A 21,296-nucleotide genomic window follows, 5' to 3' on the forward strand; every position below is an offset into this window, starting at 1 on the left:
AAAGCAAGTGCTTCAGTGGAAACACATTATCCTTTATACTTACAAGATTAGTTTTTTTACTCCAAAGAAGCTCACTTGTACCTTCTTCTCAGCATTATGACCAGAGTCTTTTCACTGTTAACTGTTTTCCTTTCAAAGCAATTAATTCCTCTTTTTAAAAAAATATATTGCCTTTGATGATAATCCTGTGACAATGTAGACGTTGAATCTGGCACATTTTGTGACCAGAAGCACACTTGAGAGAGCAGAAATGAAATGAAACAGGCAATAATGGAAGGTGGTAAGAGATGTGGCCTTAGAATCAAGAAGCCGGAGGGGGGCGGGGGACGGCCGACTTTGGTCAGTAAACATTTCTGCAGGCCTGCTGTATGCACTGGGTTCAGAGCCAGTTAGAGATTTGGAAACACATGGCATACTAGAACTGGATTTTTGAGACGGGCTAAAATTGTAGGCTCTACCTGTGTTTCCCACTCACCACATATTTGCTGTGTGACTTCCTAGCTTTGAGGCTGTTTCTCATCTATAAAATTAGCTTAATAAAGTTTGTTCTGCTTCCCATAAATGGGCACTGTGTTTACAACGTTGCTGGAAGAAAGGATGGAGATGAATAGGAAGTTGAGGACAGCCTGAGCTTGTGGTTATACAGCTCAGGTGAGGCAGTGGCTGGGAAAACCCTTTCTAAGCTACAAAGCTCCCATGAAAAGAGATAGATCAGAGGAGGGTTTGCAGGCTGACCTTGGAAGATTTGGAAACTTCCTAAGTCCTATCCTGGATGGACCTGGAGATCCTCATGGTCCTCCCCTCCTAACTTAAAAAGAACCCCTTATTCTTGTCTATTTTTGTTGTAGGGACCTTGTTCTTCCCCATTTATGCATATGGGGTTAGCTCTTTCCTTTTTACTCTTCTGTCGGTGGGTGCATGTGGAAATTGGTAGAATCACAGAAGTTTAGATCTGAGAGGACACTGGAGAGCGTGTGTCATCTCCCCTCTCCCCGCACCCGTGAAGAACCCCCTTTTCAGCATGCTTGTCAGACGGCTGACCATCGGACCCCTTGCTTAAATAATTCATGAACAGAGTGTCCACTACTCCCTCCCAGTCCACGCTGCCTGCCCAATGTATTCCAACAGGCCACACGTCTATCTTTTCTGGTGCTCTCTCATTCACCGAGCTAGAATGTGTTCCTTGATAAATGTACCCGCTGGATCCCACCAAGACACTTGGAACAACACAGTGGTAGCCGCTTACTGGCTCTGCCATGTATTCACAGAGTGATTTGGAGCAAGTTACTTATTAATCTTTTGTACCTCAGTTTCCCCTTCTAGAAAACAAGGGTGATAATGTACCCACCTCGTAGGATTGTTAGGGGGATTTAATATGCATATGACTAGAATAGCATCTGGCACATAATAAGCACTCTCTGGCCCTCGTTATCTTATTTCTGCTGTGCAATATCACCGTTGTGCTGGTGCTGCTGCTATCCGACCTCACATTATTATATTATTATATATTAATGTTAATATAAAAAGTTCTATTGTCACCTGACAGTAGAGATTAGAGTGTTAAATATATCTTCTGTGGCCTGTTATCCTAGCCTTCTTGCATCATTCATGTGGGTAAGCAGGTAAGAATGTCTGCCTTACACTGTAATCTGTTAAGAGTGGGGGGCGTTACATGGGCGTGTGGCCACTCCCATAGGGACCTCTGCAACTGCGGACAAGCATCATTCAGTCCGTTCATCCCCCTATCCACAGACTTCCTGGTGTCCTTAGAGAATAAGGATGAATTAGGAGGAGGAGGAAAGGACACTGGAGGATACTTATTTAGAAATAGTGCCTTCAGAACTGCAGGGGGGGACCATTTCTTCCCTCCCACAAAAAGGAAGGGGAAACTAACACTCAAGTCCCATCTTGAGTCAGGCTGCACGGTAAAGACGTTCACATCTGTATTCCATTGAACCCTCCAAGCAACCCCATGAGGTAGGTAGGGGAGAAAACTGAGCCTCCGGGGGTTTTAGAACCTTGCTCAAGGTCATGGATGAGATCCATAACCAGGTCATCCACCTCCAAAGCCCACCTGTCAGGGGAAGTCTGAGGTGCAAAAACAGGGCCGAATCTTGAGCTACACCTGCCACACTTGGTGTGCTCAGCTCCTATTTATGTAAGAGGCTGAGTGCACAATAAATATTTAGGCAAAGTTTATAAGAAAAACAAAAAAAGTCTCCTTGTAGGAGCACTTAACCTAAACCAGTACAAGAGATGCGAGGTATTTAAATTGGTGCGAGGTTGACCCAAAACTAGAATTCAAGGTTGTGTAGACCAGTCCTCAATAGAAACTTTACAGTCTTATTTACCTTGACTGAGAAATGTTTGGAGGAATTTCCTCCACGTCGGGAACCGTTTCTCATTGACTGGCTGTGCGTGCTGTGCTAAAATGCCCGCCAGCTCCTCGGAGATCTTCACCAAAGCTGGCTCCTGCAGAAACAAATTAAATAGAACCACAAGCAATTTTACTACAGAAATGAAAACTGCTTGTGGAGTGATTAAAAACCAGGCCTCCAACAGGCAAAAAAATGTGGTTACTGTTTACCCAGAGTCAGAAAGCCATTTTGAAATTTTTCTCTATTTTTCCAGCCATTTCCGTTTTCGCATTTCAAAGTGATTTGGCCCCTAAATATTGCTGCTAATTCTGCCTGTTGTCTCCAAAGGGCGGCCTTGTGTCCAGACATCAGGAAATCCGGCCGCAGACGCACTGTAGGCTGCCCAGCTAGCTGAGTGTCCTTGGCCAATGTGCCACTTCACTATGGGCCTCAGTTTCCCTTTATGTAAATGGAGGGGTTAATGACCTAGTCCCTAGGATCCTTCAGACCCTAATGTTTGTTGTTCTATTACCCTAATAGGACTGGCCCTGGGAGAAATTATGGAGTTGGCAGGGTCTTTCTTTGGCACCTCTATCTCTTTAAGCTGTGCTCTTTCCCCCTTTTTTGGGAGGCCTCCACATCCCACAGCCGTGGGAGCAAAGCCTTAAACTTAGGGCTGATACTGAAGAGGTGGGATTTTAGATGGGAGCAGGTTGTAAGAGTGAAGTGAGGAGGGGTGCTGGGATTCCCCACAAGGTCAAAGCCTCATCTGACTAGACACGAGATGGGCCCCCTACCATCATCAAACAGCCCGAACCACAGAGCCTCCTGTCAAAATGAAAACAGGTGGAAATTCCTTAAAGAATAAGATGCCTGCCTTTTTGATATAAAGAGCCTCAGGTTGCCAGGACCATTTTTTTTTTCTGGATAGTCTGAGACTATCTAACAATTTTCAAATAGAGCCCCACCTCTTCAGACTTTATTTCTGGCAGAAGTTGAGCAGGGCACTAGATACAAAGCCATTTGATGGGCATTATTCATATTCAAAATATGGGACACTGACAAGAAAAACTTGGGCTTGCTTTGGGTTGCTGGGGACCTTCTAGATACATGTATGAGTGCTCAGCAGTTTGAAAGAATAAGAAAAGAATCTGCTGGTTTGGTGAGCGGCGTCGAGAGGAATCTTAGAAATAACCTGTATACTCGTTTATTTCCAATTTCCCTGACATTCAAAAGTGATTGTCCTGCCCACCACCCCCTTTCACCCCCACCAGCTCCTTGGGATATCTGTTTCATTCTGGGTCCAGTGCCCTCTAAAAATCTATAATAGAAGATAAATATCTAAGAATATACTCTAGACGGGTACAAATAATCTGAATAATTTCTGAAATATCCAGGAAATCCTGGTGGGAGAGTTCCATTAGTTAGTTTAGTAAGTGCTGGACACACAAAACAAAAATGCCTTGAGAAAGGGAGAGTGCCTGGCCTGTGCTCGTTCAGGATGAATCACTGTGCAGCAGCTGGAGGTCTGTTCAGAAGGGTTGGGGAAGCTGGCTGAGGCCCGGAGCCTTTGCCTGGGAGGTGGAAGCAGGGAAATCGTTGTCAAATTGTTGCCTCCCACATCCTGCACAGTGTACACATTTCTTCTGCTCTTTCCTGGCCATCGCCTCGGGTCTCCAAAGCCCTGCATCTAAATCATAAACAAGCATACACAACGTGCAGTTCCAATAACTTGGCCTTCTGCCTTGCTCCTTGGAACACCATCCTCCAAACCCACCTTTATTTTTTGTTTTATACTTGTTTCAGTTAAAAGCATTCTACTGTACCGAAGAAGACCAATTGTCTGTGATTCATGAGGTGCCCCAAAGCTGGGACACTGAAGCAGGGCTGTCGATTCCCACCCTGCTCGGGGTCAAGGAGGGAAGTTTTGCAGGCCAGGCTGTCCCCCGGGACAGTAGAGACTTCTTTCTATGCTGCCATGATTAAAGGGCTTTTCCTGCCCTGCTTCTGAAAAGCATTAAACCATCTACCCAGTGATCTGCTGTGTGGCCATTCACATCAAGTCAGTCTAAAGAGAAATAATTCATCTATTCATTCACTCATGCATATATCAATAAACTACAGGTATGTGGAGTATCAAAATGATGGGGACAGACAGTATAATGGTACCCATCCGGGACTAGGGGTCGGGGGAATGGGGAGCCGGTGTTGTGTGGCTACAGAGATCCGGTTTTACGTGATGAAAGGAGTTAGGGAGATGGATGGTGGTGATGGCTGCTCAGTGTTGTGGACATGTTTACCGCCACTAGACTGTTCACTTAAAAATGGTTAAGACAGGGGCTCCTGGGTGGCTCAGTCAGTTAAGCATCCAACTTTGGCTCAGGTCATCATGATCTCACGGTTCATGAGTCTGAGCCCTGTGTTGGGCTCTGTGCTGACAGCTCCAAGCCTGGAGCCTGCTTTGGATTCTGTGTCTCCCTCTCTCTGCCCCTCCTCCACTTGCACTCTGTTTGTCTCTCTCTCAAAATATAAAATAAACATTAAAAATTTTTGTTTTTAATTAAAAGAACGGTTTAGACAGTAAATTTTATGTTAGATGCATTTACCACAATAAAAGTAATTGGGGGAAAAATGACAAAGTGTCAGGCCTTCCTTGTAGGTAGCTGAACTGGGGGAAAAGAGTTTGCGTGTTTTAGGGGAGAGGTGGAGATGGAGAGGAGGCGGTGAAGGAACAGGTGGAAGCCTTGCTACCTAAATCTTGAAACTAGATCTCCATCAACTTGAGGATCAAGTTGAAACTCCCCAGACAATGCATGAAGAGGGGCCTCTGTGACTGAGCCTGTGATTCCTCATGTAGCCTCAGGTCTCCCTTCTCCAGCTCCCAGCCTCGCCCCACACTCCCCTGGCTCAGCTTCTTTCCTCAGCCTGCCTTCCTTCACTTCCTCCCCTGGCCGACTCTTCGTCCCGAGTTAGTTCTGGTCACACCTCTTCCCGGAAGCCTTCTCTATCACTAGTTTGGTATCCTTTCTCTGTGCTCTCCAGCTCCATGGGGGCTCCCTCACAGTGTGGCCAGTGGCTTCGAGCTCATTTGCCCCAGTGCTCTGCACAGGGAACCCTAAATGTGGAATGAATCATGGCAGTGGTAAACACGGACCCAGCCCCGAACAGCTGAAGTTACAGAATAGGGGAAAATGTGGAACCTCTCCACAGGCTCCCTCCTTGCTGCCCAGGAACCACCTGGGGGGATGACCACTTAAGAACCACCAATTCTTCCTGGGTGGATTTTATGGGATTCCCTGCCTCTGAGGGGCATTGGGAAGACAAATGAGGTGACATTTACGAAGCGCCACCTCAGATGCAACATGCTATGTGAGGGCCAGTAATTAACTTGTAAGGCTGTGGCCTGTGTGAGGCATCTGGACACCGTGCCAAGCTGCCGCCACTGCCTCTGCTCGCACAGCCAGCCATTCTGCCCGCGCGGCAGCATTTCTGCTGTGCACAAAGCCACAGCAAGGGGGTAAATTTCCTAGAGGAAAGTCTGCTGCAGGAATCTGGAGGATGAATCGTGTCCCGTCAAGAGAAGTACACAGCTGAAGGCACTGGTGGGGTGATGTTCACTAGGGGACAGTGAGGCACATGGAGGCAGCCGGGGGCCATGATTAGCTCTCTAAGAAAACGGTATGGGTTGGAATAATGGGGTGAGGGTATTAACTATTCCATTCATTTATCTTGAAAGCCTCTGATGGGAAATATGAGGATTATACTGAGAATGGCCTTAGTACTAACAAAAAGAGAAGTGTCCCCCTCACCCCTACCAACCTGAAACAAATCATACAAAACCACCAAGACCTGTAGCTCCTAGATTCGAGAAAAGCCAGAAAACTGACGTTCCATATAAAAGCACCCCTGTTACTGGGTGATTTTTAACATGTGACTACAGACAGAAAACAATGGAGGTTGTGGAAATGAATGCTAGTTTGCTTTCTTTGCCCCCTTCTCATCCTCCCAAATTGTGTATGTGTGTGTGTGTGTACACATATGCAAAATGTCTGTTATAGGCCAGCAACTGGGGGTGGGTGTCTTGTCTTCTCTATCCTACAAAATCCTACAAGCTTGTGAAATGAGTACTTAGAAGGTTTCACCTCAGTAAGTCATATCAAGGTAGTGGACTACCCCAGTCTATTTCAGAGATCCCAGGACCCACATGGAGTAGATCATTTACAGCTAACGACTCTGGGGGTGTGGAAAGGAAAGTACGTATCTTGTGGGTGATAAGTAGATGTTAGAAAAATTCACTTTACTCTTTGAAAAAAAAAAGTCAGAATTCCAGATTTTCCTTCCATCGTGAGTGCACTGGGTCTGCCAACACACATTAGCTGTTGGCCTTTGTGGAGCTGATATAGCTCTAGAGCAATTCCCATCCAGGAGAAACTTCAGCCCCATCTTTGCCACTGCACAGGCTTGTCACCCTTTCTCCAGCACCCACATTTACCCTCAGTGTGCATTGATAATCATCAGGACCTTGGAAGGTTCCAGGATACCTGAGTAGCATAGGGCACAGGGCCTCAATCTGCCAGACCAGTGCATCCTAGAGAATCTTGTCTATCAAGCATAGGCATTGCCTCTCAGCTCACTCTCTATTTCTATCAAGACAGTGTACATTTGAAGGAAGAGATATTTGACTGAAGGAAATTCATGATCTCTCAGGGGAAGCTGCTGGCATATCCAATTTAATACTGCCCTCAATGACTAAAGCTACTTCAAACTCTAGAGAGTTAACTTTCCCAGGTAAATTGTGTGTGTGTGTGTGTGTGTGTGTGTGTGTGTGTGTGTGTGTGTGTGTATGTGTGTGTGTTTATTGGTGAGGGTGGGAAAGGAGAAAGAAGGAATACAAATTAGAATGTACTAAATATCAATCCCACCAAAACTCATTTTATTTTAGAAGCTTCTTTGCTAGACCTGCAGTGGTAAGTTAGGTAAAATAACTTCTTGGCTAATCACCTCCAATCTCTCACGTCTCACATTGTTTGTGGTGTTCAAAGGAGAAACCAAGGGACCTAGCTAGATTGTTCTTCTTTATAAAGATTTCTGATGTGGAATGGAGGGTGGTATAAGGTCAAAAGGGCAGAGCAATGACCTGAAAAACTAAGCAGGATTGTCAGTGTTGAGAGGGACCATATGGACCATCCTCATGGTTAAATGAGTTAAATGCCTCATTCGCAGAAGAGGGGATGGGACTCCTGTGCTCATGTAGGCGCTCTCTGGCTGCCTCTGACTCTTGGGTGAGTCCCCTTCACCAGCCCTCCTGCCTCTTTCAGGGGGTAAAGTGTGGGGCACTGTGAAAGATGCTCAGGATTTGAATTGGCTAGTGGCACAGAGATGGAGAGAAGGGAGGGATTCCAAATTTGAGGGTGAATTTAGAAAGGTTGCTTTGCTGGGCTCAGGATGCATTTTATCACTGTAGTCACCGTTTAGGTAAAATAATTGCTCTCACTTATTGAACGCTTACCATGTGGCAGGCCTGTGCCAGAGATTTTTTTTTATATTTATTATCTCAAAGCCACTCTCTGAGTAGATATTATCATTCCCAGTTCCCGTCACACAGCCATGAAGTGGCACACTGGGATTCAAATCCAGTTGCTACCAGTATGCCGTAGTTCGATGGGATCTGTTTCTGAAACTGCCATCAGTGGGTATAAATGGTCAATCTGGGTCAGATGAGATCATCCACATGTGATGCTGAGTCTGTGCCGTCAGATTTATGAAAGAGTGGTCGAGTGGACATCTGTTGTTGGCTGCCCAGCATCTTTGTCCCCCTGTTCAGGGTCACGATGTCCCAAACTTCCTCTTAGGAACTGCCGCGATTGACAGTGACTCACCCTCAACTCCAGTTTTCTTTCCTCCTATTGTCTTGACCAAGGAGAAGCTCCAGGAGCCCCTGGCAGCCATCTTGGAGCGCTGTGGACAGCCAGCCTTAGGGTGGAACAGACATTATGTGCCAGGAGGAGGGGTGGGGGGTAATGGTGTCCTTAGCGGTGTTGCGCTGCTGGATTAAGCCTTGTCCAAAGTCAGACTAATCCTTGGATTTTCAGTTGGCTGAGATAATCAAGCCATTTTGAGTCAGATTTTCTGTTAATTGAAGTTTAAACATTTTAAGCAGACACACGTGGGCGGGCCAAACCACGTACCCACAATCCGTGCTGGAAGCTTTAAGCCAGCAAACGTTCTGATCATCTGTGCGTTGGTTACTCTCATTCTGCAGTCGGTAGTGAAGTTTTCACTCATTTCTCTCCATTAAGATCATTAGGAGCAGTCCCTCTTTAGCGTGCAAAAATATGCTGAGAAGATGAAGAAAAAATGAAAACGTCTCCGGCAAGTCATAAACTACTTCCCACACCTACTTAAAGTTTAAGGACTGCTTTAATACTCCATGTTTAATTGTTAATTGAGAATTTAAAAATCAAAAATGCCAACTTTGCCTTCGATGAGATGGAAAATTATGCTGCTGTAGAAGGTAACATAATGTAAAACAGCCAACATTACCAAGGCACACAAATGTTTTTGGTATGTAAAATTGCTTTGTAAAATATTTGCTCCATCTGCTGAAAGCGGCAAAGACAATTTTCCCTTGATAGCTAATGGCCCATTTCGGCTGTGTGGCAAGTGATTCGCTGCGGTGGCGGCTCTCATTAAACAGAATGGTGAAAATACGGTATATAATTCCATACTTATGTAGCATTATCCACTCGCTGCTTCTCGAGGAGTCTGTCCCTCATTATCTAGGCCTCCACCTTGTACCAACATGCAGGCCTAGCAGTTGATTTGACTTGAGAAGCGTTTTGTCCAACTGAGGCACATATGCTGTGCCTCCATTCCAAAGCTCAGCACAACTGCTTCGCCCCCGACCAGAGACACTGGAGAGGTTCGCTCCCTTTCAACTTTGCAGCACCGAAACTGCTGTTTCTTTTCCCCCTCCTCACAGGGGGCCGTGGTTTTCTTTCTGGGCACACCCTGTCGCGCTGCATGCTGGGGTTTCAATACATAAAGATTAAGCGTTTCTTGAAATTCTTAATTGAACTCCCGCACATACACAAAAGCAGGAAACGTGTCCCCCCAGGGCCAAAACTGCTGTCACGAAAGCCCCACAAACACTGCCCTTGGTTGGTTCCTGGTGCACGTGGCAGTCTGTGATCTCTGTCTTCAAAGGAGTTGTTTACACTACACCCCGAATTCCTTCAACATCTGCTAGAGGAACAATTAAAAATAAATAATCCAGGGTGGTTTAAAAAAAGAAGAATATGTTCATGGTTTAGGAATAATATTGAAAAGTAGTTACAGCTGCAAGTGGCAGATTTTTTAAAAATATTTTTAATGTTGGAAAATGGGTTTGAAGGGAATTGTACGAACTATGAATGACATCAAATAAACACAGATGACAGTTTTAAAGATTATGCAGTCTTTTAAGGCAGAAACCAGGCCGTTTAAAAATCAACTGTAAGGTGGCAGTAGCCATAATTATTATTACTGGTAATATATTGGTAATAGGTCTCTTTCTTACCAGTTGGAGAAATATCGTCGGTTGAGAGAAAAGCTCTTTAACTGGCAACTGAAAACAGAAGAAAGCGCGTGTGCCTTTTGGACTTTGATTTTTTTCATTCAAGCATAGAGGAGAGGAGTGAATTTGTGGAATGAAATGAGAGACCATCAAGAGAGTTTTTATTTTAATTTTATGCAAAAGGAGTGGGCAAGCATTTACTTCTCTTAGAGCAGAAAGCCCTACCTCCTTTGGTATTTCCACAAGTACAGATGTATATACTCGAGGCCGATAGGAAAGCTTTGTGCAATTTAGTATTGTTTTCTTTCTGCAGACCATGCTGGTGAAAATACCAGGGTAATAAATCAGTGAATTCCAAAAGTGAGGATTTTTGTTGGATTTGGTACAGTGACAGGAGAGTCCGAGTCTTCTCAAGGGCATCCCTCTCTCACCCAGGGGCACTGAGGACAGACGACCAGAAGCAAATGGCGCAGTCGTAGACAGAGAGTAAAACTCATTCTGAATCTGTTCCAAATACCCGTGCCTGCTCTGTGGTTTTCAGCAAGGCAGATATTTCCAAAAGAACTCCAAGGGGGACTTCCTGGATGTGAAAACACTAACCAATTCTCGTTTCTCTCATCTTTTGCTTTATTCCTTCCTTCCACGCTGTTATTGCGAAAAACTGGCAGTTAAATTCAATTGATTCAAAATATTCCGGATCCATATGGCCGCCAACCCTGGAGCTGAGGCGGCGATAGCGCCTCACTGCTGTTCTCAAGCATTTGCCTCTCCCCTAGTCCCCAGATGGTGGGAGTAACATTTAAACCTCCTTTTCTCTGCCTTGTACAATAGACCTTGGCACCATTTCAACTGTTTACTCCGGTAATTAACAGCTCTGATACCACAACAATTACAACTCCTACGCTCTCACCACAATAATGCTATGAATTAGTGAGAGCTAATGGCTGGAAGGTAGAGTGTTTCCAGACTGTGAGATCTGTGCATTTTTAGAATAAAATAAAAGGTACAAACAGCACGCTTGCAGTAGACAATGATTACCTAGTAATTAGTTTACACAAAGCTTCCTATTTAATGGCAAAACGCTGTAATTAACGTGTGACAGAAAATCAAAGGGTACTTTGTAAGCATATGAAAAATTAACACTGCAGGCCCATAGCTTTATGTACTGATTAGAAGCATATTAAATCAATAGGACACACAAACCAACAGCTTGTGTAGCTGGTTATTATAGGTCCTCGGAAGGGGGACCCGGCTTTCATTTACTTGGGGAGGCAATTTTCCTTCTCCTGTCATCTTCCTCAGGCACAGGCAAGCACCTCAAACTCAACCCTGGCAGCTTTGTGAAAATAACCATTGAACTGGAAGAAAACATTCTAAGTCATTCTCAGAGATAAGGAAAAATATGTAAATGATTAAAGCTTTCCAACAATTGTGGTGACGTGCTGCTACACTAATTAGAAAAGACACCAACTGGAACCAGAAAATGAAGCAACTGGGTCTCAATCTCGTGGTCAGAATAAGCTCCACTTTATCAGGTCACTGCCTCTCTCTTCGACATGTGGAAGATTAAAATAACTGGAATTATCTTTTATTTTGAAGTGATGGGAAACCAGGCTGCTGTCAAGGTTTATTCCTTTAAAGGCATTATTCGGTAAATCACTGGGTGGGCGCAATTGGGTCAATATCGCGTATCTTCGACAGCCACAATCCTATATAACGATAATTGATGCATAGAGCAATGTTCTGGAAGGCTACAAGATGCAAAAAGAACTTCTGAATCACCAGAGGAAGATTTAATTGTGCATTCTTGTTCAACGTTACCTGCAATTTAATTGTAATACAGTTTTATGGTAATATTAATAATAACAGGTAGCATTTCTTGAAGGCTTATTGTGTGCTGAGTGCATTGCTAGCCAATTCACAGGGGTATCTTATTTAATTGTCACCCCCTCCCTCCCCCACGAGGCAGGTACTAATATTATCCCTCTTTACAGATGAAGAGGTAGAGACTTGGAGAGCAGAGTGATTTCCCATGGTTCCCCCCTAGTGACCTTGATGTGCCTGGGCTACAGAACCCCCGTGGAGCTAGACCACCTCCTGCTTATCCTGAATGTTCAATTATTCAGACTAGCCTATTCCAACACTCATTCAGCTTAAGAGGGAATTTACCAGGTCAAGCTGGAACAGGAGACTAAAAAACAAAACAAAAAACAAAAACGAAAAAACACAAACAAAATATGTGGTTGCTTATCCAAAAAACAAGGTTTTAAATGCCCACTATGTTTTTAATGCTACATTTGATCTTGAAGTTTGGCTGCCCTAAGCTTTGTGAGAATTTATACGCTTACTAAAATGATCATGTTCATGTATTAAGTTGAGGAAGGCATTGAAAGCCACCCCCAGGAACAATCAAAGGGCATATCTAAAACTCACTCTCATCACCCGAGAACATCTGCAGGTGTGTGAGGCGGTTGAGTTACAAAAGCTTTAAACCCCGGGGACTGCCCAGGAGGGCTTGGGCTCTTCTGCAGCTCTCAGGTATGTGCCCTCTGAACTCCCTGCCTGCTGCCTTTCAGGGAAAATGACAGCAGCTTCCTTGTCAGCCAGGAAAGGAAAGAAATTCCAGCACAATGGCTACTGTGTTCCAGGGATGTTGGTGTTTCCCATGTCTCTGTAGAAAGCAGAAAAACTGCCCATCGGGCAGTGGGTCACAACGGCACGGATTGGGGGGGGGGGGGTGGAGGTAAACACTGCTCCAGGATTTTCAAACAAGGAGTCTTTTCTAAAAGGTCTCAGCTTGGTGTGGCAAGAACACTGCGCCAGAGGAGTGGATGTGGGTTCCAAGCTAGGCACCATCATTTATTAGCTACGTGAGCTTGGGCAAGTTACTTAACTACCTAAGCATCAGTTTCTCCATCTGTAAACAGAATAACAATAATTATCAGAGTGGTGTGGAAGTAAATGAGTAGAAATCTCAGGGTTTTTATGAGATTGAATGAAGCAATTCACGTAAAGTGCCGAGAGGCCTGGCACCCCCAGCTATTCTACAATGCTAATAATAATTATTATTGTTATTGTTATTATTGAGAAATACAGGGAAACATCAAGACCTTAACAGTGTAAATTTATAGAATCTAAGAAAATGCCTAATCTCATGTGTAGACCAATATTCTGGCAGATACTAAATACATAATCTCGGAGGTCAAGGTTTTAATATATAAAAATAAACAATAAAAAATAAATAATCATATGTAGTTTAATGATTAGGGAAAATGATTACCCTAGATTTTTTCTTTACCTAGAAAACCTGGATTTTTCTCTTAATATCAAGATGTTGTGTTTTTGATATAAAAGACAAATAATAGGGGCTCCAGGGTGGCTTAGTCATTTAAGGGCCCGACTCCTGATTTGGGCTCAGGTCATGATCTCACGGTTCGTGAGTTCAAGCCCTGCATCGGGCTCTGCACTGACAGTGTGGAGCCTGCTTGGGATTCTCTGTCTACCTCTCTCTTTGCCCCTCCCCTGCTCTCAATCTCTGTCCCTGTCTCTGTCTCTCTTTCTCTGTCTCTCTGTCTCTGTCTCTGTCTCTCTCTCTCAAAACAAGTAAATAAACTTTAAAAAACATATATTAAAAAAAGGCAAATAATAAATAAGGATGTGAAAAAAGTATCCCTTGCTAGTAACCAACTAAGAGCAATTAGAAGATGCATTTGACATCTAAGAAATGCAAACAGTTCATAATAATCCAGTGCTGGTAAGGTTGTGGCACAACTAGTATACTTATTCTCTGCTAGTAGCCTTGGAAATTGGCACGACCTTCTTAGAAAGTAATGTGGCAGTGTGTAACAAGAGCCATGAAGTATTCTACTCCCGAGTCTTTCTCTGAAGGAAATGGAAGTAATTCAGCAGAAGAATTGTATATAAATTGTATATAAAAAGAAATGTATATAAAAACCAAAAATAAAAACAAATTTTTACTTCCTCCTCATTCTTCCTCCCCTCCTCCCACCACTATCAAAAAAAAAAGTTGGAAATAGCCTAAATTTCCAACTTAGTTGAATGGTTTAATACATTAGAGTAAATCAATATGAGGGAATATTATACAGCCATCAATTGTGACTGCTACCTGTAAACGCAGAGGATGTTTAGGATCTGATGTTTCAATAGCATATATGCTCTTATTGTAGCTATAAGAAATAAACGTAGCACACTTGAAAATTAATACACAAAAATGAAAACAACTGGGAAAAGTGATTATGTACTTATTTGGTTAAATATTTCTTTAATCTTTTAGCTTTTCTAAAAAAAATTGTGTGGTTGCAGGGTAATGGTTCTTTGGGATCACCTAGTATACCTACTAAATTCCACATAAGCACTAAGCTCAGCCATCCTACAGCGGCTCCTAAGACCCAGCCACAACAGGGTCTTAGTGGATGGATGTCTTCACCATAGAGACACAGAGTTCTTTTTTTTTTTTTTTTAATGTGTTTTAAATTTATTTTTGAGAGACAGAGACAGAGCACAAGTGGGGGAGAGGTAGAGAGAGAGGGAGACACAGAATCCGAAGCAAGCTCCAGGCTCTGAGCTGTCAGCACAGAGCCAGACATGGGGCTCAAACCCACGAACCGGGAGGTCGTAACCTGAGCCCAAGTCGAACACTTAACCAACTGAGCCACCCAGGCGCCCTGAGACACAGAGTTCGAAGGCACTGACTAGGTAGGTGATGGTTCTCCTCTGTCATTTTGTTTGCTTAGTTCTACAAGGACGCAAAATAACTACTGTGGTTTATTCTACTTTTTCTATATGTGGATGCCTTGAATTCATAGTTTTAATATATTTTTTTTTTTATTTTTTAAACGTTTATTTATTTTTGAGACAGAGAGAGACAGAGCATGAACGGGGGAGGGGCAGAGAGAGAGGGAGACACAGAATCCGAAGCAGGCTCCAGGCTCTGAGCCGTCAGCCCAGAGCCCGACGCGGGGCTCGAACCCACGGAGCGCGAGATCGTGACCTGAGCTGAAGTCGGACGCTCAACCGACTGAACCACCCAGGCGCCTCAGTTTTAATATTTTAAAATATAGATTGTTTTCCTTGGTGATCCCCAAATTAATTTCAGATATGTAACAAAGTCCGCAAAAGTACAAGTGAACATAAAACTGCTCTGGCATAGGGCTAAATGGGCAATATTATGTAGTAGCAGTCAAAAACCAGTGCAATTTCCTTTCCCCCCTTCCTCTTATAAGTGGTAAAAGTCCTCACACCCTGTACTGTCCTTCCAGGGAAACAGAGGTCCAAAGAAGGGCTGCACAGAGAAATCCAAAAGTAAACTGGCTTCTTTCTTTCCACGGAGAAACTGTCCTATAAAGATCTTTTCTTGCAAAGCAGCCTCCCCAGTAGTATCACTTGCTACCAAGCCCAGGAATGAGGGAGGGAAGATTTACCCTTGAAAAAGGAAAGAAAGACAAAGCCACGAGAAGGACCAGTACCACAGCAGATGTCTACCTGGGTCTCCCTACACTGTCTTAGGTGAGAGTGGCCAGGAAGGCTTTTTTCCCCTACAAGTGTGCCTTTCTTTGTGTACGCCTTTATTCCCGCTAAGTGAAAAGAGATGCCCCCAACTGGGGAGTGGGGTGTTTGGAGTGTGTGCAAGTATGTGGATTCATTAAACCTTGACAAACATTGAGTGAGTGAGTTTACCGGGACCTGTTGGGGGAAGGAGGTTTTGTTAACCGATAGGATGAAGAAAGCGATGTTGATACCAAACCACCATGAAAAAAAATGAGACTTGTGTTCTGTTTCCACCGTGGCCACCATGTAACGTTGTGCTTTCCCTCAAATCACCTACGTGTCTACACTTATTTTTTGGTAATGTGACTACAGTTTTTTCCAGCATTTGTTGACTCCATGTCTTTGTTTCAAGCCTCAATTACAACCAAATAACTCTGGTTCTAAATTAGATAAGTAGAAAAAAAAAAAGACGAATTTTGTATTAGCTCCTTGAGTCCACACTGAATCATGCCTACATCTAAAACCAATATCTGTATAAGATGCAAGAGAATCTCAAATCAGTTCAAACTCCCATAAACAGCACTGTTTTTAATCTGTTGCCTACAACATACCAATGAGAAAAATCACAGTATCGTGTCATAAGCTGCTATGCAAATGATGGCATTTGTAAGTATTAACATAATTTAGTGCTTACAGTCATGTTCTCATTTCTAATAATTCTCCCAGAATGGAGTCTTTCTCTGGACTCTTAGCCTGCAGGATAGTCTTTCATCAAGAAGCTGAAATTTTTAATAACCTGCCAGCATATGTTTTGTATGTGCCAGGCGAGGCTTGATGACACAACATCTTCATTATCAAAAGAAACAGGTCTACAAACTGTAATAGGACATTAAAACATGTCTGTGCTCATAAAGTAATGCTTTGATGTCTAAGCGTGCACCATTACCATGGTCTTCTGGAACAAAGGATAATTCTAATCCTAAATTCTCAATAGCGCCCTCAGTGAAGATTGCAATTCACTTCCACTCTGAATACAATTTCACTTTGAAGGCAAAAGGAGGTCCATAGTCTCCTACACACACACACACACACACACACAAACACACACACACACACACACACACACACACACACACACACACACACAAGTTTTCCCGAACTGCTTTATTTTTTATTTTTAGTTTTGGCTTCTGACTACATACTGGCTAAGCACAGTTCCTCACCATACAAAAAGATTTCTGCTGAATACTTATTTTTTCCTTGTTAAGTTAAAAAAATGATTTAGATAATTAATTATTCAAGAGTTTCACATTTAATAATATTAACACTAACGCTGAATGTATTTGGTGACAATTTTAAATGGTGTAGTTTAAAATCATTGAAATTAAATAATGTGTAGTCGGACTTTTAAGTGCAATTTGGCCACATGTCATTATTCTAACTATTTTTTCAAAATTAAAGTCAAACATTTTAAATTTATCATAGTCGAGTATCAGGGAATTCTTTAAAAATTATTAGTTTGAAATATCGAGACCAGCAAATACTTTGCACACTAACATTTTTGATTTTTTTAATAAAAAAGTCATATTTTCATGGTTTAATCTCAGCAGCTTTGCCTTTAAAAAGAATATTCTATACAATAGGAAATAAAATCCAGTTTAAAGAGAACACAAGAGAAATCTCTATGGGCCTCAAAATTAAATACATTTTCCTTGTTTTATTTTTTTTTTCTAGAAGAGTAATTCACTTTAGTATCCTTTAAATAATATGTAAAAAGCTGGCCCTGACAGGTACTGCATTTAGTCCATTCACTGATGGAGGGAGAAGAAAAGCCCAGAATAGATCATGGGGAGAACAGGAACATTTGTCAAAGGGAACTCTCTCTTCTGACTGTTCTCTGGATTTATTCGTCATTTCACTTCTGCAAGAATAATGTGGTTCTCTCTTGTGTGCCCCTCCCTTTTCGTCACTTGTGTGTCTTGATTCATAAACTGCTGGAGTGCGATGCTCAAAGCAGATGCAACTCACTGCCCAGGCCACTGCTATGTACTTTAGCAGGGAAGGAATCGGTTAAGGGAATTTGTACCCGAATTTTCCTCATTCATTATGCTTTTGTCAGTAGGTCAGTGAAAACAGAGATTTGAAATTAAGAGAAGCCAGGCAAAGGGCACCTGGGTGGCTCAGTCAGATGAGCAACCCGACTTTGGCTCATGTCATGATATCAAGGGTTATGAGTTTGGGCCCTGCATCAGGCTTGCTGCTGTCAGCACAGAGCCCGCTTCGGATTTTCAGTCCCCTCCCCGCCTCTCTGCCCCTTTCCCACTTGCACTGTCTCTCAAAAATAAATAAATCTTAAAAATATATATATAGAGAGAGAGAAACCAGGCAAGACTAGGCCCCTGGATGCAAGGTGAGGCAGCTTTTAGAATGGTGGATTGAAGGGGTGCCTGGGTGGCTCAGTCAGTTGAGTGTCGAACTTCGGCACAGGTCATGATCTCTTGGTTAGTGAGTCTGAGGCCCGCGTTGGCCTCTGTGCTGACAGCTCGGAGCCTGGAGCCTGCTTTGGATTCCTACCCTGTCCCCCACTTGTGCTCTGTCTCTCTCAAAAATAAATAAACATTAAAAAACAAAAAAGAATGGTGGGTTGAATTTGTATATTGAGCCATTAAAATGACTTTAATTATTAAGTAAGTTTGGAACAGACTAAGAAGTTGTACAATTCATCCTTCCACCAGTATACATGGAAAAATCTCTACACATCCACTCATACGCTAAGGCTTCGTACCTAGTATTTAGTTTTGGCTGGGAGGTTTTCTGGCTGGGATGTAGTATTTTCTCGACATCTCATAGGGACCAGCAGTTACATAAATTTCCTTGAATTGGCTTCTAAACCATATAACTGCTGACAGAATGCTTTTCTATGTCAGCTTCCAGGTGACAACCGTTCGCTAATAGAATTTCTCTCTCATAATAAAATACAGCCAGCTTAACAACAACAGTTGTTAGAAGCATCTGATCAAGACCCACTTAGACCAAATGATGGGATTTGTCATGTTATTTGAATATGGTAAAAAAAAAAAAATTACTCCCTGATTATCATAATCAACTTGAAGACATGACTGAAGACTCTTAGGGCCCAAAGAAGACATGTTTAAAATCACCTAATCATATAGCCTGCCAGTTATATGGAATGAATAAGTCACTGGGATGAAAGTGACAGCATAGGGAATACGGCCAATGGTATTGTCATAGCATTGTGTGGTGACAGATGGCAGCTCCACCTGTGGTGAGCACCACGTGACATATAGAGTTGTTGAGTCACCGTGTTGCACAACTGAAGCTAGTGTGACATTGTGTGTTAACTCTACTTAAATTTTTGAAGATTTTTTTAAAAGTCAGAAAAAATATTAAAATAACTTGATCCATCCCAGTCACTGTGTGCATAAGGACGAAGGCCCAAGAAAGTCAGAAGGACTCGCCTGAGGTCTCACTGCTGATTGGTGACCCAGCTGAGTCTAGAAGAAAGTGCTTTCATCTCCCAGCTGAGCCTTTGCTTCATCTCCTAACAGTTCACAGACACTGTGGGTTTATGTCACCATTGAACACTCACTTGTGCCCATTTCTTGCTCCAGTCTTTGTGGCCATATCTGCTGCTCTCCTTTAGGAACCACTTGTAGTGCTTTAGGTGGGAAGGAATGTCACAAAACGCAGTCCCATTTCCTCCAAACTCATAGTCCATTTTAAAGAGCCAGCGTTGGATTTCCAGGTGATCTATGACCAGCTGACTCAGCTGTTCTATCATCTGTGGGGCCCAAGACACAGCAACATTTAATATCGCTAGCTTCCTAGATGCCTTCGTATCGCATTAACTTAGTTGTATCTTCAAATGACCTGTTCGTTTGGTTATCTTCTAATTATTAAGACAGATTAGAAGTTTTAAGTGGTGTATCTATGAGGTGAAGAAACCACTAGCCAGGAGGGACGAAAGGCATGTTTAAAAGTATAGTCTTAGTTACGAGAAATTCTGAAATTATCATTTTGCTGTCTTTTGAAGGCAAAAGAAAGAATCTCTGAATATCTGTAATTGAATCTTGGTATTGTTTTGTTTCTTTTTTAGAGCATGATGTGTTTACTTACTGATTCTTCAAATGATTTTTTTTATAGTTTCAAGACCATAAAGAGTTATAGTCTTGAAAACTTTAACTGTTTGGAGCTTTGCTGAGTTTTTAAATGTTGTAACCTATAAACATTTAATTTTTCCCTCATTAACATACACGAAATACATTTGTTTGGATAGTCAACTGGCCAAGTATGTCATATGTATTATGTGAACAAGACAGGTCAAGGAGATAAAACATTCATAAAACAACTACGTTCTATTTGAGACAGTATTCTCTTGAGAACAGGGCTCAGTCCCATGGAAAGGGAAGGGATAGGAGTTCAAGCTTTAATATCACAATGACAGTAATATTTAGCATTACTGAACTCTTTGTAGGAGCCAGGCCTTTGGCTAGGTTCTTTACATGATTTTTCTCACGTAATACTCAAAAATGAAGCAGGCACCATTATTAGTTCCGTTTTATATATGAATAACCGAGATTCAGTTAATTTAAATAACTTGCCCATGATCACATGGTGTTAAGTGGCAGAGCAGGGACTCCACCTGGGATGCTCTGACCCCAGCACCTAAGCTCATTCCCTCTCCGCCATGCTGCCTACTTCAGCCTGCAGAGAGGTGGAGGAGGGGGGTGAGGCAGAGAAAGAAGTCAGAAGAGGAGCAAGAGAAGCAATTTTCCTTGCAGTCAATAAGCCATTTGGAATAAATTTGAATCAGACAGAAGTCTATAGCCCAGATTGCCTGATTATAAGTAATACTGTAGAAGTAGAGCCTTGGAGAAAAATAACCCATTAGATCACAAAATGACTTTTTGTCTGGTCTTCCCATCAGATGTTCTGGTCTGTATTTCTCAGAAAGAAACAAAAACAGTTCTAAGCATTCTCTCTCTTGAGCTCTCTTGACTATGGTCTTCTGTCCATAGAGAGGTCTCTGTGACACTCTTATTGTCTTCTCTTTGGACGAGATTGGCTTACCAAATGGATTTTTGAATTTTGGTTTTTCTAACCAAAGGGTGTGAAAGGGCTCAAGATCATATTCTGCTAAAGTCTGGAGCAAGAAGATTAAAATTATTTTGATTAAAGACACAATCTGTTCTCTGTGTTGTGTCTTTTCAGCAAGTCTTCCTGGGGATGTTACACTACACAGCAGTATGGAAGTGATCTCAAAATGGGCATACTTGGGATCCCCGGAAGCCCCATGCAACCATGGGGTATTCGATTAGGGTGGAAATGGAATTGTCTTAGCTCCCTAATTATCAAGTAGTGTCTGTAGATAATTTGGTGTTTAAATGACAAGTACTCTTGTCTGCATACCATATGGCTACGAGCATAGCCTAGAAGGTTTTGTAATGTGCCTTCCAGAGTGACATCCTTTCTTTCTCTAATGTTGTGTTGAGAAGATAGATTCTATATTATATCATACTTTGCTGCATCATGATCACACTTGACAGAAGTATAAATGGTCTTTGGTTGTTAATATCTGATGAAATTCTTTTGCTAGCAAGGAAAGGTGTTCACGGTTTTTTAGCGTGCTAGCCTGTATAGCCTTTTCCATTGTATGCTTGGATATATTGTATATTTGGAGGTTTCAACTACTAACAGAATTATTATCTGTTTCTTCCAAATCCTATTATTTGTTGCTTCTGAGAATCCTATAAATGGGTGTCTGTTGATGGATCCCCTACAGTAATGAAAAGGATCAATAGTATTGTAAAGACTGCACCACTCAAAAGAATTATGTGCTATCTTTAAGTGAAAAT

At 42.5% G+C, this 21,296-nt stretch overlaps 1 protein-coding gene across 9 annotated transcripts in view; it reads right to left on the reverse strand.

The window, feature by feature from the left end:
• Positions 1–21,296, reverse strand: part of IQCH (IQ motif containing H) — a 210,637-nt gene that overhangs the window by 52,533 nt on the left and 136,808 nt on the right. For 7 of the 9 annotated variants that reach the window (XR_006203496.1, XM_042941622.1, XM_042941623.1 and 4 more), the window contains 2 exons: positions 19,031–19,222; positions 2,352–2,472 (listed from right to left, as the gene is read on the reverse strand). Coding sequence is in view for 8 of the 9 variants with exons in the window: in XM_042941622.1 (XP_042797556.1) it covers positions 2,352–2,472; positions 19,031–19,222 (313 nt within the window). In the remaining variant the exon portion in view is untranslated. Of the gene's footprint in view, positions 1–2,351; positions 2,473–11,379; positions 11,734–19,030; positions 19,223–21,296 lie in introns of those variants that run through there. The other 2 variants (XM_042941629.1, XM_042941625.1) reach the window with 2 other exon arrangements.

Source organism: Panthera leo, chromosome B3 (genome assembly GCF_018350215.1).
Source record: "Panthera leo isolate Ple1 chromosome B3, P.leo_Ple1_pat1.1, whole genome shotgun sequence".
In the NCBI taxonomy this organism is placed as follows: Eukaryota; Metazoa; Chordata; class Mammalia; order Carnivora; family Felidae; genus Panthera; species Panthera leo.